The 17,157-nt window shown below is 38.7% G+C and overlaps 1 protein-coding gene across 3 annotated transcripts in view; it reads left to right on the top strand.

Annotated features, from left to right (window-relative positions):
* The window catches only part of LOC124168780 (cytosolic carboxypeptidase 1-like), a 291,230-nt gene that overhangs the window by 154,513 nt on the left and 119,560 nt on the right, over window positions 1-17,157 (top strand). For all 3 annotated transcript variants that reach the window (XM_046547079.1, XM_046547078.1, XM_046547080.1), the window contains exons 8-16: window positions 2,091-2,234; window positions 2,765-2,980; window positions 4,414-5,065; window positions 10,137-10,244; window positions 11,089-11,197; window positions 11,279-11,435; window positions 11,823-12,040; window positions 12,134-12,274; window positions 15,473-15,651. In XM_046547079.1, the coding sequence (XP_046403035.1) occupies window positions 2,091-2,234; window positions 2,765-2,980; window positions 4,414-5,065; window positions 10,137-10,244; window positions 11,089-11,197; window positions 11,279-11,435; window positions 11,823-12,040; window positions 12,134-12,274; window positions 15,473-15,651 (1,924 nt within the window). The remainder of the gene's footprint in view (window positions 1-2,090; window positions 2,235-2,764; window positions 2,981-4,413; window positions 5,066-10,136; window positions 10,245-11,088; window positions 11,198-11,278; window positions 11,436-11,822; window positions 12,041-12,133; window positions 12,275-15,472; window positions 15,652-17,157) is intronic.

Genomic DNA, 17,157 nt, shown 5'->3' with positions numbered 1-17,157 from the left:
GAGCGTGATGCGCCCGCTCCTAGCGGGCTTCCCCAGCTCATTTCAATGCAGGTCCACAGAGGGATTGGCGCGTTTCTAATTTTAAAATGTAGAAAAAAAAGGCAGGGTCTTATGTACAAATTTAATTGGAATGTTCATGTACAAATTGAGGTCAGAGGACCTCTTTAAACACAACACTGGAAGTAATTACACTATCCTCTGTTATACGCACATGATGACTCATACTTACGTACCAACAGGAGACTTGAATGTGGAATCAGCATCATTTTGATAAAAGTTATTTAAAGAATGCAAGATATTGTTGCAAATGAACAAATGTATCAGTTTGTGCACCTTTAACGTCAGGAGTATTTACAGTTTTTTTGTTTCTTTTTATTACTTAAAAACCAATTTTAGGAAACAATAGCAATATTTAGAAAGTAAGATATGCCGTCGCATGTTCTCTGATAAATTCTGTGCATTTTGGTTCCTCGTTTGTAGAGTTTGGTTGTGTATAAGTTGAGAAAAAGTTATCTATACAGTAGAAATAATATAGAAGATATGTCCATTCCTATTACATGTAGGCAAGGGTACATCCAGAATTTTTTCCGGGGGGTGAGGGGGCCCAAGAGTCTGACAAGCAAACGGTCCTCTCATAATTGAGATTAAAAACAACATACAACAATTACTGTACAATATATTCTCTTTATTTTAATATGAAATTATTAATAAGTCACATGTACAATGACAGCAATTTTCGAGCTCTTTCCCACTTGGGCTTTTTTTGAGCACTGACTAGCGATTGACCAATGACCGGCAAATATGTCTTCCTGGTATAATTTTTTGGTTTTTTCCCGGTGAACAATTGCAATAAAGTTTTTCGGGTTTTGCACTAGGTCAGGTCCGCTATATCTATTTCCGATGTTTCAATTACCCATCATCATCAGGGATTCAGGAATCCAATGCCATTTCCGCCAAGCCTCGGGGTACAAAATTCCGTGGGTGAGAGCAGTTTCAGCATATCCTGATTGACTGCCAGTCCCTTCAGATTTTCAAGAGATGGTCCCAAGGAATTTTGTATATATACGCCGAGGCTTGGAAGAAATGGCAATGGATTACTGAATCCCTGATGACGATGGTCGAGTTGTTCATCGAAACATTGGAAGGAGATATGGAGGACCTTACCCGGTGCAAAACCCGAGAAAACTTTACTGAAATGTCTTCTTGATTGGGCTCAACGCTTAAATGATTGAGGTTCTGTAATACACAAAAAATGAACGTAATGATTACCAAAGTAAAAAAAATCTTGTCTGTTTTCTGAGTGTCTGGGGGGAGCATGGGAGTCCCACCCCCCCTAAATCTGCCTATACATGTAGGTAACTCAGTAAAGATAGGCCTCTGTATAGTCCATAGGTGTTTTCCAAAATGTATTCATGTGGTGTCCGAAGACTGCTTTAATAATTTTCAGGGAGTAAAACCTTATAGAGTGCAACTACTAAGATAGTTTGGTCTTGATTGTCATTAATCTTTTTACTTTCTTTTTACATTCATGCTAAGGTGTATAAAAACTATTTCAATCAGAACATAAATAACATGTCTGGCGATACCATGAGGAAATGTTTGATCTCCATGAGAACAAACTGTGAATGGTAAACTTCCATACGATTTAATGACACTATGTGAGTACAACAATAATGACATTATGTGTCAAAACCGGTCGATATTCAAATAAAATTGTGTGGAAGTTTACCATTCATAGTTTATTCTTATTTCAATCAGCACCATAATGTTATGTGTAAAATTTCATTAAGATTTTAATGTAAATAGAGCTCTGTGGTTATGATAGTTTTTTTTTTGCTGAAGGAAGTTAAAGTGTGGTTCTCAGTAATTTTCACAGCTTCAATGAAGTTGTACGTTAATATCTAATATGAAATTTCATTTTTATAAACAATAATTAGCATTTTACTGTAGAAGGCTTGCAGGAAATTGATTTTTCTGTTGAAGCTCTCAATAAATGTGGATTGTACTCATCATTGGCTCATAGCCTTAAATCTTTTGTCTTGAATGCTAATTTTTAATGCCAAATCTTTATCTACATTGATATCCTCCAGAGGTGTGCTGTGTCAAGCTGACAAAGACATCACTGATCATCTACCTTCTGCGAGTGATTGAGTCTGCAGAAAAATATGAAGGGAAGGTCAAGGTTAAAATGCTAAAGCCAGTCCTACTGACTCTTCAACACTTATCAAGCTCGAGTAAGTACATTTATATCTGTATTCAGGTACCCTATTGAACCAAAGCCAATACCTGCTATGTGTACCTTGTTGGCATTATGTGTTATCCAGGCTTATTCTAATATTGTCTGATATTAGTAAAGTCCCACAAGTCTTCAAGTTTGATGTTTGCAATATTTTTGGTTAACTATAACATCTACCCAGTTAAAAATTCTCTAGTTTTTCCCAGAGTAACCACCATGCTCACCACATGTCACATGTAAGTGGGCCTGTGCCGAATTCACACTTAGATGGCTGTACCCAAGTGTCTATCCCTAAGTGACCATGCTAAGATGTCTCATTCCACAGTAATGGTGCTATCTTTCCTGGAACCTACTTATCTCTTGTTGAGCAACCTTTTAATCTTTTAATCTGTTCATGAGGATTAGGAAAAATCCATTTCACGCATTAAAAATAGTGATATCCACATTTCTTAATGAACATAAGTAAAACTTTGGGCTATAAATATAAAACTTATTTCTCAGGCTGACATGTCTTTTTATTATTTGCAGAGGGTGGTCGTCGGTACATTAAGGAAAACAATGGCACTGCGACACTCTACAAGTTCTGTATCACGGTGCCGGACGAGAAGGTGAACGACATCTTGCTGGCCAAGGTGTGTGGTGTCCTCAACTGCTGTTTGGAGAACAAAGAATTCCCCCTCGAGAACCTGCAGAGCCCAGCTGTTTTCTTAGTGCCCACTGGACACAGCAACTTCCACTCATCTGGTTAGTCATGCTCTTTCTTACTCCCTCTGTCAAAACATTTTCAAACCAATCCCAAGATTCCGGGAAAACCTAAGATCATACATAACTCACCTCTACGGGGAGGAGACACATCGCAGCATCCGTAAACTTTCGGACCTACGCAAGGAGAAGGAAAAACTACTATGCAGTCTTGCTTTTCTTCTGAAATGCCGTGACGAAGAGGCTATTCCAACATTTTCCAAAGTGAAATCCTCACCAATCAGGTTACACCTGACCTCGGATGGAGTGTATATATACTGGAAAAATTTCGAAGAACTGCATTCGGAAGATCCCCTGAGGATGACCAGCAAGTCGTGGATCGAAACGTCGGGAGACATTGACAAAATCAACCGGTGGAAAACCCGAGAAACTTTTCTGCCATCCCAAGATTAGTTTGACACACCTCTACACTCAATTCTCCTTTCAGCTAATCTTTTGATGCTTACAAAATGCACCTTGCAACATGCTAGTTGTGGAGCTAAATCTCCCTACCTGGATACCTTCAGATTGCAGCGAGACCTATCAGTGGGTCATGCCTGTAGAATCCTATGAACTTTAATAGAGAGAATGGATACAACCTTCTGTCAAAGTGGAAACGAGCACTGAAGCTACCGACCAATAGCAAATTAGGTATCAAGAGAGATATTTTGCCAAACATATCATTATAGGGATTCATTTTCCCCCAAACAATGAAGGACTTAATTAAATGCTTGGTGGAACTTCATATGCTCATTTTCTTTCTTTTGCTGATGTCTTGCATCCTATCTCACCCCACCACATGCGTATTGAGGTGGCCTGTGCTGTAGTATGCAGATGAAGACGAATCACGTGAGCCCCATGCACTAAGCGGAGGAGCACTTGAGAAGCAGTACCCTGCGTGGCATGAGTTTGTGAAGTCTTCAAGTTATATTTGAAAGAGTTTAGGTTGATTTTTTGCCTGGAATAGCTCAAGAATTAGGCGATCAATTAAAAAAGGGAAATTATTGTCGTCTTTACTTTTCAAACAATCACAATCAGCAATATAATAAAATCGGTGAACAAGCCATTCACATGTGGAAAGCCGTTCACATTCACTTGTGGTAAATGAAACAATTTTGTACTTTCCACTCAGCTCTATAAGTTCCTCAAATAATTTCAAAGACGAAGCATCATTTTCAAAGGGGAGGTGAGCCGAATAACCCTTGAAAATGATATTTAGTTGTTAAAATCGGTTGTTGTGCTTATAAAGTTGTGTGGAATGTACTAAGTTGGTTATTTACCGTGTTTAATTTTCTGAATTTCCTCCAAGTTTCGCCTTCATTCATTAATCTCACATGGGTGGAAACTCAAAAATAACACTTTGAAAAAGTTACTCCACCTGTAAAAGTTTCAGTTCTCTGATGACTCTGTCACATGTCTTTTATTCTTCCAAACAGCATCCAGTGGTGACTCGGCCAACGAGAGTGAAGATGAATCAAACGATGATGAAGAACTGGACGATGTCCAGGAAGAGTTGATCAACACGGAAAGCAATCTCAGGGATGAAGCAGACATTAATCCTCCCCAGAGAGATCAACGGAGTCCCGAAGACCTTTTACAATACCGGTCATTTCTCGAGGAGATAGTGACGGAGGAGGATGATGAATCTAAAATCACTAAAGGTTCCCTCAGCGAAGGAGTCATCCAAATGGGCGAAGAAAAGTCCTTCATAACCAATCCAATGGGCTCCATTGTCGACGGCTTGTGTGTGGGGGACGTTAGGAGTGAATTTGCCTGGCCGAACCCTTCGAAATCGCTCTCCACAGAGGAGATAAGCAAGAAAAGGAGCTCGTCGAGCATGGGCACTCAGCCGGAAGTGAAAATGGTCAAGTCGAGTCCTGAGGTGGTGAAGGAGCACCACTTGCTGAGTTCCATTGAGACTCTGTGCGACGTCAGTCCCAATTCAAAAGTGCGGAGTGTTTACACGGCTGTGGCGTCGAGGACCAAGAGTGTTCTCCCATTTGTCAAAACAGCGTATCCAGAGTTGGCCGGAGCGGAGGGAGTTAATAGATTGGAGCCCTTTCACGTGAAGGACAGAACCGTCTGCAGGTTTGTTGCATATTTTTTGTTTCTCTTAATACTTACTGTTAATTATAATGTAACTGTAGGTTTGAAGATTTAAAAAAATAAAAGATACAGTGTCCGGCATGATACGGTGGAAATCTTTGATATTTAGCTTAGTAAAACCACTTGTCTGTTTCCACACATTTTTATGTAAACTGACCGTGGTTTCGGCAACTTGTGCCATTATCAAGGTACATAGCCTTGGATGACAGCCTTTTATAATGGTAGATATTTTTTGTATAGCTAGAGTGAAACCCCTCCTGAAAAACTCTAACATTATAAAAAGGCTGTCACCCAAGGCTATGTACCTTGATAATGGCACGAGTTGCCGAAACCATGGTCTGTTCAAATAAAAATTTGTGGAAACAGACAAGTGGTTTTACTAAGCTGAATATTGATGATTTTTGCTGTGTTGATCAGATGATCTCTGCATTGTCTTCGGGTTCCTACCACGTGCGTTTACTTTTGTTGACAATAGTTATGCTGAAGTTGAAGTTGGTGTTTTCAGGTCAAAGGTGATGGAACATGGAAATTCATATATACAAGGCAGCAGATCTCTGTGTTTCATCCTGAAGACACTGACTGCAGTGTCAGTGAAACTGTTGTCAACAAAAGCCAACGGATGCAGCAAGAACTAAAAAATAATGCAGAGATCCTATGATGCAATTGATCTAATTTTGTCTCTCTAGCCTAATTTTTGAGCGATTCAAAAAATTAAAGCAATGACATCTGCATTAGGGTGGACATACTTCTTTCGCTTGGCCTATCTTCTTCAACCCACCTCCGATGCATACAACCTCAAGTTTCATTTTTTCATATACCCTACCACCAAAAACAGCAATGTATGTATCGGCCTTTTACATCAGGTTTTTTCAACAAGATAACAATTAGACGTATACGGTCATCCATACCCTGGATAGGAGCAACCTACCCAGGCAAGACTTGAACCTGTGACCTCATGTTTGGCTGGTGAGGACTTTACCCTGCCTTCTCTGTGGCAGGCAAACTCTTCCCTCGATTGTCTATGTATCTTTTCATATTTCTGATGTCTTTTCATTCTTTTCCCTCTGCATCACATTCCACAAAACCAACATTGCAGACATTTTACATCAACCTAGATCATCATCTGTCAATTTTCCAATGATCCTTATCTTTTACCTTCCCTTTTTCAACACCCTCTGCATCACTTCCCCTGTTCTTGATATATCTGATTCGTGTATTAGTTTCAACTCTCAGTTACAATGTCGTTCCATCTATTGTTTCACTAATGTTCAATTTTTTTTGTTTCCATGATTGTTCTCTGTCATTTATGAGTTCATTTATTATTTCTATTAACCCAAGTAAAGCTTTCAGGGCTGTTTTTGGTGTTCAGTAAGTAAATATCTAATTTAATTCAATAAGGGCCCACTTAGAGAATGATTTAGGGAGAGGAAAATTATTTAGTACATACTCTTTGTGCTGTACCCGATGAAAAAGTAATCCTAATCTATGTTCAGGAGAAACATTCAGAGCGGCCTCTTTGATTTGACTGTTCTTTTTCTCTCTTTCACTCATTTAGCCAAAAGAAAGAATTGGCTTCGTTGGACTTGAGAGAAATTCAGAGATGTTTCGATTCCTTAAGAGGGAATGTGGTTCACACACCTTGTTGGAAGAGAGTTGTCCCAGGGTATAAACATATTTCCTTTGAACTTGTGCCATTTTTCTAGGTTAATTTTATTTTAGCCTGGAATTTGTATTTTTTCTGGTAGCTTTTTAAAAATTATGATGTAGCAAGTTAGCAATAAACAATGTTGTGTGAGTATCCGAAGATAGTTAACAATATGTATCCAGCTGATGCTAGGTCCCAACTTAGTACCTCTTATGGTATTTATTTAGTAATATTTAGTCCAGGGTTGGGTTAAGGTCAATGCTGTGGAAGGGGTAGAGAGTGGTTTATTACTTTCAGAAGCACCTTGCTGGAATTCAAAGCCTCTCAGAGATGTGTAATTCATCAGAGGTCTTATGTGCGTAAACAAGTGAATTTTAGATATTAACACCTTGTTTTAAACTGTGTTTGTTAAGGCGGTAGTGTAAAAACTTGCATTGGAGTGCTTCCATAAAGATTGATTTGGTAGGGTATATTGGAAATTTACGTGGAGAGGGACGTGAGTGGATGCTGTACTGATATCAATGTAACCACAGCTTAATGCTGAATGGTTGTTGCTCTTGGGTATTCTACGGCAGTGGTGTAGCGAGGGGGGGGGGGTTTGGGGGATAAAACCCCCCCAGAGCTCTGAGAAATATTTAAGTTTAATCCATTTTACTTAATTGGATCAGTATTACTTATAGCATAGTGTTAGGATTAATCAAATATCCCTCAGAAAGCCGTAAAACTCGCCATTTTGAACCATTATTCTTAAAACTTTTCTGGAGGAGGGCCACCCGCAACTCCTGCTTACCCTGGTGGGTATGCAATACCCCCAAACCTGTTAGAATTAGTTGCTCCTAAACCCCCCCAGCCTTAATTCTTAGCTGCACCCCTGTTCGACAGTTCATTACAAGTGGCAACTTTAAATATCCTCTCATAGGCAGATTTAGGAGGGGGTAAATTTTTTGGGGAGGGGGGGGGGGGAAATTACCCCCTGGTCACAGGGGAACATGCCCCCCAGATGCTTAAAAAAATAGACGAGATTTTTAATACAGTTATGATTACGTTCATTTTGTTTTGCGCATTAAAGAGCCTCAATCATTTAATTTCATGGTAATGACTTTCATATCATAACAAAGAAAATATTTCATAGAGTAATAGTTGTATGTTGTTTTTAATTTCAAATATGAGAAGACGGTTTCCCTTTCAGGACCTTGTTCCCTCCAGTGGCGTAGCTAGGGGGGGTGTCCAAGGGGTCGGGACCCCTCCGAAATATGAAAACACAATTACTTTCATAAAATAAAACAAAATATTGAAAAATCATGAATTTTAAAGATTTTTCTTTAACAAATGAAGTTTTTTCTATTATGTAAAGCGTTAAAATTAGTTTAAAACCCATGAACTAGTACCCTTTTTTTAAAAAAAATTTCCCCCCTGGTTTTGTGCCCCCCCCCCTGAACGAAATTCCTGGCTACGCCACTGTCTGGGGGAGGTACATGCCCCCGTACCCCCCCTAAATCCGCATATGCACACATCAGATTTTGCAAGTACGTGCCCCGAGTAAAGTGGCCTTTAGGATTTTTTAAGGTGTAATAAAAAGGAAATTATTAAGTGCTGCATGATTGGGCTGAGTTAAGAGTTTTATTTCGGGGAGCCAGAAATCCTTCCAGGGGTTTTGGAGGTATTGAACGTCCTTCAGTGAAATTGGGGAGTCCGAAGTCCCTGGGGCCCTCACCTGAAGAAAAATTAGTTTAAATTAGGCTCTGAAAGCAGAATTTTAAGGACTAACAAGGACTAAAAAGTTTTCGAATTCCTACTGATTTTCATGCTTTTTTTGGACAAATTACCATTTATATTGGGGAGACCAGGCTCCCCCTCGCCCTCTTACACTCCACCCATGGTTACATGCTCAAAAACAAGGGCCGCAGAAAGAAACATTTTGGGGGAGGGAACCAAAGTAACTCCTATCCATAATACGTAGGCCAATATTGAAGAGAAAAGTGAACATAAATGTATACAAAAATTTTCTCCCTGGTTTAGTGCCCCCCCATCAGAAAAATTCCTGAATCAGGCCTTGTATCCACTGATTGCAGAAATGCAAGCTCAGGGGGAGCTTGGGTGGTATACAGCCTCTATTGATATTTTTTTGTCAATTTGCACACTTATAAATGCCATATTTTTCATTAATTCATCTATATTTCATTTGTACATTACCGCAAGTTAATTTCACTATGGCATACTGGCAGAAATTATGAATCAGATCGATTGTTGACGAGTTCACTTTGTGACAATTCATTGTAATAGCTGTACACACTGCTTATATATAATAGTGTGTGAAATTACTACTGACATTGGAAAGTTTAAACTGGTCCCTTTACACTTGTATTGTCAAAATTTTCCCGTGTATGCACTTTGCGTACAATCATCGCCGCTGAAGAGGTGATATATATACTCACTGGTAGCTGGACCATCCATGGGTGTATAACCCAGTGAAAATTGAGGATCGTCGTTGTCGACTACAGCTGTTTGTATCTTATTACTATGAATTTCCACAAAGTGGACTCTTCAACAATTGATCTGATACATAAAGCTAGAATGGCAAAGTTGATGAGATTATTTCTGAAGTTATCAATCAAATACTGAGTAGCATGCTTGAAAATAATGTGGAAAATAACTACAGGTATTTGCATCTGAAAACATTATGGAATTGAAGTACCTGTGCAACGAAAAATGGAGCGTCTGAGGTAGGGTCTCCTCAGCAGATGCATGTATTGTGGGTAGTTGCCACAAGGACCAATATTTTGGAGGATACTGAATCACCCAAAGCCCCCCAACCCAAACGCGCACCCAGGATCAAAACTGGGGGGGAGGGGGGGGGGAAGCCATGGTTGTTCAAGTTGTAGGTAAGATTTAAGGATGGAAAAGGTGAATTACCGTACTTGTCTGAATATAGTCCCCCCTTTTTTCCAAAACTGCCCATGGTAAAAGGAAAGGGGGGACTATATTCAAACCCATTTTTAAATTTTTTCCTGAAACTCAAGCCTAAAAATTACTGGGGGGGACTATATTTGGAGAAATACGGTAAATCAACATTTAAAGGAAACTGTAACAGCTCTTAATTAGCTTTTAAAATTATTTGCTTGAAAAAATAATATTTTCCTTAAAGACATTTGCAATTATTGCTTCTAGCTGCCCCCTTCATACGCCCTTGCTACACCCACGACCCAACCCCTGGCTATGTGTCTGATTGAATATCTTTGCAATTTCACTTGGATATCTTTGATATTGTATGGATATTATGATAGGTATTTCGTAAAATTACCAGGATATTGTGTGGATATCATCTACTACTTGGAGCCATGAGTTTTTTTATCAGACAGATTTGTTCTAGGGCTAATTTCTTATCAATCTCTACTCCTTATTGCATAGGGGTAAACTTCTCACATGCATCGAACGAAGCATGCACCCTGGCGGTCTTCTCAACAATGTTGTCTTTGATTTGGACGAATTGGTGCACAGCCAAAGAGAACCGTTAAGGTAAGTAGGACTCGTTGCTCTAATTTTCCCACCTGGTGCATATTTTATCTTATTGATATTCCCTTCATGCCTCTATTTAAACAGAAAATATCCTCCTATTTGTTTGTATATATGTATATGTATGTACATATTTACATATTATCACTTTTGACCATTATGCATCAGCATATTGATATAACTGCAATGCTTGTAAAAAGGAACTAGAAATATTTTCTGCATGGATACCAGTCAAAAAATACCTACTTGGACTTCACATGAAACAAAAATTATCAAAATACTGTCATTTTTATATACTTTATCAATGTTGCAACCTTAAAGCTTCTGCAAAAATTTGTAGAAAGTAAGGAGAGGTATTTATTATATATATTAATTGTTAAATAATAGGTAATTTTTATTGTTTTGATAAGTCAAATTTGTTAACTCTAGCTTAAAATTACTTAAAAATTATATAAAAATGTTCATATATGTATTTTTTTAGAATAAAAAGAATTATTGCTCTTTGTGCTTTGTTTTCCGTAGTTATTAGAATTAATGGATTTTTTTCATTGTCTGCATTGAGGCTTGGCATGGCTATTTTCAAAAGTTCATAACTTTCTTTGAGTTAGGTTCTAAGCTTAAAAAAAGTGATCATAATTCATTGTAAGGATCCTTTTTTCACATGTATAACTTTGAGAGAAATTGGTCAGGTCATCTGATACTCATCCGCCTTATTTGAACCCCAATATCCAAAACCTTCTTGGAGGCAGTTTAAATCTAATCAGATGGTTCATAGCTGAGCAATAAATGATTTAAAACTATTCCGTATTCAGTATTTCATGCATATTTATGAAGAATGTCTTTCCAGGGAATTGTCTAATAATGATGAGAGTAGGGTCGGAGAAAAAGACCCTAATGTGTCCCACCTCAAATTTGAGTCAAGATTTGAGTGCGGAAACCTCAGGAAAGCAATTCAGGTAAGTTTGACTGTTTCTCCATTCATGTATAATGTTCAAAATGAGTATCCTCTGTGTACATCTTTGTCATGTCCTTTTCAGACCGGTCCATTGGAGTATAACCTTATCTTGACTCCAGATGTGAACTCTGTAAAGCATCTTCAGTGGTTTTATTTTGAAGTTAGCAACATGGAAGCCAATAAGCCTTATGTCTTCAACATAATCAACTGTGAGAAACAGAACAGTCAGTTCAACTCTGGTTTGTACAATTTTACTATTTTAAATCTTGTAATAGTGATTTATTTTGCTGGACACTTAAAAGTAATGCTTTTTTATGCATTAGAGTTAGGATTGTTTAAGACTGATCCAAAATGCAGTCTTTTTTTGTGGTTGCTCTTGGACAATTATGCTTTAAGGAAACTGAGTATAGCAACAGGTTATGATGTACATAATTAATCAAATACTCTCATCTATAATTAATAAAAATACAATGTTCTAAGAGGAAAAGGATAGGACTTTTATTAGTGAGGAGTTAGAATCCCCTCAAACTACCCTGGATTTGCCTATGATTACTCTGGATGCCTCAGTTATTACTTAAGATTTCAGTGAATATAGGTGGTAGTTGATGATCCAATCTTTTTCTTAGGTATGAAGCCATTGATGTTCTCTGTGTCTGATGCAATAAGAGGTCAAGCTAAGTGGATCCGTGTTGGTACAGACATTTGTTACTTCAGGAACTCCTATCAAAATCCATCAACCAAAGGAAGAACTTACGTCACTTCAACCTTTACTATATCATTCCCTCATCAATATGATGTCTGCTACCTTGCGTACCACTATCCTTACAGCTACTCCATGTTAATGGTGAGAAAACTTTGTTCATGCTCAGATCCAATGATTGGTCATAGTACCTATGTCTCTTTGGCTCAATTGCTCAAGTATTTATTCCTATTTCAGACCCAGATATGGAAACTGACGAGAAATATTGACACCAGCCACACGTACCTGAAGGTCAATACTCTGTGTTCATCTCTGAATAAAAATCCTGTTCCTTTGATAACTGTTTCTGCTCATGACATGGAGAAAAACAAAATTGTGGTGAGTTTCATTCTATTTCCATTTCATGTACTTTCTAAGTTTTAAGTATTTTTAGTTGAATATGCACTATTTTGATATATGAAAAAAGTTATCTTTTTGTAGCCATTTTATTTTTACATTGAAGTCTACACTTTAAACTACCTTTCCTCATAGTTTCCGTTAATATTAAGGCACTTACCGCAGCGAACAACAAGCTTGTTATTGTCACAGCAAATTGTCGCAAGAGTTGGCATCCACTTGAGTTCAAGAGGCTGCATGTGGACCTGCGTTTTGGGACTGGAAAGGGGCTTGTCGATTTTTTTCCTTATGGTGACTCAATGAATGCTGTGAGATATTGTGCAATCTTAAACAAATTGCACCGTGCAATTGAGAACCAAAGACTGGGAATGCTGAGTAAAGGGATCATTTTGCTCCATGACTATGTCTATCCACATGCAGCTGATCAAACTCAATATCTCATTGCATCATTTGGTGGGGAGCAATTTGATCATCCTCCATACAGTCCCTACCTGGAGGCAAGTGGCTACCACGTTTTTTGAATCTGAAGAAACACCTAGGTAGTCAGTGCCGTGATGATGATGTAAACGTAAAAACAACAGTTTTGCAGTGGCTGTCGACTCAGGCGGCAGTTTTCTATGACGAGGGAATGCAAAAGCTTCTTGTTTTTTATAAGTGCCTAATTATTGACATAAATTTTGTGTGAGAGTAGTTTAAAGTATGGGCTTTTATGAAAAAATAAAATTGTTACAAAAAGTTTACTGTTTTTTTAATATTTTAAAATTGTACTCTCTTTAAAAACTCACCTTGTATAAAGTAAGGTTGCCAATCTTTTTAAATGTGGGTTTCTAAGGACTCAAACATATTTCCCTGGAAAGTAGTGCTGTTCACGCCATAGGGAGTCCTATACTACAATCGCCACTCGCTTGGTTGGTTAATTGTTGTGCCCCCGTGTGGGCGAGAGTATGATTGGTAAAACTTATTGTTTTCGTGGTTGTTGGCCGTGAATGGCAGTTGTGAAAGAGTCATCAAGTTGCAAGGATCTTGAGCTGATGCTGCCTGAGGAGGACATTGACGGGAGCCCGACACTCCGGTGAGAGGTGATTTTGGATGGTGTGGGACTCGTGGCGCATATAAAAAAATACAGTCTGCTTTTAATACTCTCGTGTCCTGTTGCATACAAGTGCTTTTTTTAGGCATGTAAACATAGTGTGCAGTGAAACTTGCCCATAGGCCTCTAGGAATCTATAATATGGTGCCTTTTTAGCAATAGTTTTTACCCACTGGATGAGACATTGAGGAATAATAGTTGCATATTGTTGCAGTCTGACAGTATTTTTTAGCTTGGGTACATTGATACACTAGTATGGAGATTGTAGCAAATACTTTCAGAAACAGTGAATAGATTACAAGAATTGGCTAAAAATTTGAAAATGTAATGATGGCAAGTAGAAATTACCAGAAATGTAATGGTTACCTGAGATTCAACAACTCTTTTTATTCAGTTCCACTTGTTGCTTGGTGACTTCCTATCTCTTTGTACCTTTTATTTTGCCATGTCACTTTTTCACAAAGTATTCTCTGACATGAGCTAACTTCTCCATAAAGGTACTCCTCAGGCTAGGCTGTAGTTATTTTTTTTTAATGTGATCAAATTTTCTGGGCTTCCACAACGTTCACATGAATTGCCAAGGGAAAAAATTCCCTTGTACCTGGAATCAAACCACAGACCTTTGGCTTTCCTGCCCACTACACTATTCAGGTTCCGTCAGTCCCATGGCAATTTTACCAAGGTTCATTGTGATAGATGGTGGGCTCTTGTGATCCATCTAATGCAAGGGAATTTGTGTTTCCAAGAAGCCACTACCAAAGGTGAACCCCACTGCAGTGCTAATGCCATGCATGGCAGTATATGTGGTATATTATGAGCCTACCCCTTGAACGGTGATGCAATTCACATTAATTGTTGAAGGTTAGGAATTCCCGCAGATGATAAATCAAATGGCAGACCTGCAATTTTACTGACATTCATGGTGCTAGATGATTCCAGGTCATAGGGAATTCTTCCTGTGGCATTTAAATGTTAATTTCTCCGCTGATCACTTGGCATGTGTTAAATTGACCACATTCTTCCATGTTGTTTGATGCCTGGCGATAAGAATTTCACTGTGAAAGTGGGCTCCATTTCTTACTGGTGGCATTGCAAAATTTTATCTACGAAAAATCATAGGATTTTCCTTCCTCGTAGGAAAATCTTTCCTTTTGGTAGAAACATTAAATTATGGTCTTGGTAGTAGTGGGCCCTGGTTACTCTGATAGCGGCGATGGTGTTCCCTCTCCCTCCCTTCCAAACCTTTCCCTTCCTTGGAGGTGTCATCAGGCTCTCATAGAGAATATGCCTCCCATTCTTTTTCCTTCCTCAGTCCTTCCCCTCTCGAGATGGTGTGGGTCTCAGACTTGGTGCTTGGCCCTCGAGAGTGTATCCCATGCAGGCCCACTCTGGGTTCAGGAATCCACTAGTGGAATTGCCATCTACGAAAAATCATAGAAATTTCCTTCCTTATAGGAAATTTTTTTTCGTTTCTGTAGAAACATTAAATCCTGGTTTAATCATGGTTTGGTTTTGGTTTAGTAGTGGGCCCTGGTTGCTCTCATAGAGGCGAGGGTATTCCCTATCCCTCCCTTCCATCCATATCCCTACCCCAAAGGTGTCGTCAGGCTCCTAGTGTGCGCCTCCTATCCTCTTTTCCTTCCTATGTCCTTCCCCTTTCGAGATGGAACGGGTGTATAAGTCTCAGACTTGGTTTCCGGTCCTCGAGGGAGTACCCCATGCAGGCCCACCCTGGGTTTCCAATTCCACAGGTGGAATTGCCAGTGAAACTGTTCTCATCAGACATTAAACCAGTGGTGGAAGCCCAAAAGAATTATTGCATTAAAGGAAATAAGGGCAGTACTTTGACAAGAATTTCCTTGAATAAGGTATTTGGATGCAAAAATGGGGGTTGTGCTTCTACGGCCTCGGAAATTGTAGAAAATAATTCAATTATTTATGATTTATTGTAATGGTAAATTATACGGTCAATTGAGTATTTCTTTTCTACAAGGTATTTGGAAACTCAGAAAACATGATCATATTGTAGGAAGTAAGAGGGGAAGTCTTCTCATGATTTTCCTGGAATAATATTTGTGTCTTTTGGATAGGATCGAGAGGTGATAATGCTGACGGCAAGGGTTCATCCGGGGGAATGCAATTCATCGTGGATCATGGGTGGGGTCCTCAACTTCCTTCTGGGAAGCGGACAAAAGGCTAGTGAACTGCGGAGGAAGTTCCTCTTCAAGATCGTCCCAATGCTGAATGTGGACGGTGTTATCAATGGCTGGTGAGTACCCTAACTCATTCATTGTTGCATGGATGGAGAAGTTCACTGTACTGATGCTCTTTTGTAGCTGTGATGAACTTTTATTGAGTTGTGCTGCGGACGATATTGCAACTGAAAGAATCTTACATATTTTTGAAAGTTAATCGTCGCAGGTGGAAGGGTAGCACCAGGAGGCTAGTGTTCATGATTTGCATCAAGAGCTGATATCCATTTCATGTTTTCAAGAAAGCAGGGAAAAATGGCAGTATGTTTTATATTTCCAAGAAAGCTGAGCAAAACAGCATAAACCGTTAGGATGCAAGAGTTCACGATTGTAGCTGCCAGTCAGTGCAGAAGAGACCCCCTGTGCAGGAGGCACCCTCTGTCATGAGGGCTGGTCTGGTAGAGTTAAGCCCAGTTGCGATACTTATGGTGAAGGAAAGTGCCTTAGTGCAAGATATCCTGGTAGTAATAAAACCTTTGGGTAAATTTCGCAGTCAGTGTGCAAAATGTATAGAAATGTTCCTGCACTCTAAGGGTTAAATATTGATTTTTCCTGAGCAAAATGCATTGAAGTGTTCAGGGATTTGGGAGAGTACCATCTGTGAGACTAATGCTCATGATTTTTGTCAATAACTGTCATCTGTTTCATGTTTCCGAGAAAGATTGGCAAAATGGCATTGAAAGCTTATTTCCTGAATCAATTGGGTTTAAGTATTCAGAGATTTGGGAGTCTGGAAGTACATTGAGCTGACACTATCCTTAATTATAGCCAAGCGGGTAGTATTTTGAGAACATCTGAGTCTCAGCAAATTTACCTTTGAAGGAATAGTTTACAGCGTGAAATCACTTCTAGCTAAAAACCACACAATAAAGTTTATATAGGTAGGCTTTCGTAATGATGATTATGTGTCAAAATGTGTTGTAAGTAACTTTATCAATTAGTAGGAGTGTAGAGCATAAAAAGTTGTATTTGGCCATACTTTGGTCTAATGTTGAAGTTATTATCAGTGATCACCTTTTAGATTTTGCATTTTGGTCACAGAGCTTTGTTCATTAGAACATCTGAGCTTCTTACCATTTCCTGGCAACTAAGCCTGTCCTATATTCATCCATCTTGGTCCAATGGCAGCTAACAGTAACATACCTTAATACCATGAGTATTGATGTGCATCCATTGTTAAATTGGGTTGATATTCTCCAACGAAAGATTCTCTCCAAAATTTTATGTACTTTGATATTTTAAATGCATTTCTGATGTGTGGCAATTATTTTCTAAACTGTATTTAAACAACATTTTGGGCAGGATCAGTTTCATCCAGTCAACAGTCTCCGATTGATGAGTAGAGAGCTTATTTGATTTTTTCTGAGCATCAAAGTTTCTTACATTTTTGCTACTAAAATTTTGATTTATCTCCAGGCTGCTTTACATGAAAAATTAGCAATTAATTGACTGCAGGAAGCACAAAGCGTGATATTACAGTACCTAATAGTAATTCCAATGATGATGTTAACGGAAAAAATTGG

Source organism: Ischnura elegans, chromosome 12 (genome assembly GCF_921293095.1).
Source record: "Ischnura elegans chromosome 12, ioIscEleg1.1, whole genome shotgun sequence".
NCBI classification, from domain to species: domain Eukaryota; kingdom Metazoa; phylum Arthropoda; class Insecta; order Odonata; family Coenagrionidae; genus Ischnura; species Ischnura elegans.
The sequence above is the reverse complement of the archived record's forward strand: the minus strand, read 5'-3'. Positions and strand labels throughout refer to the sequence as shown.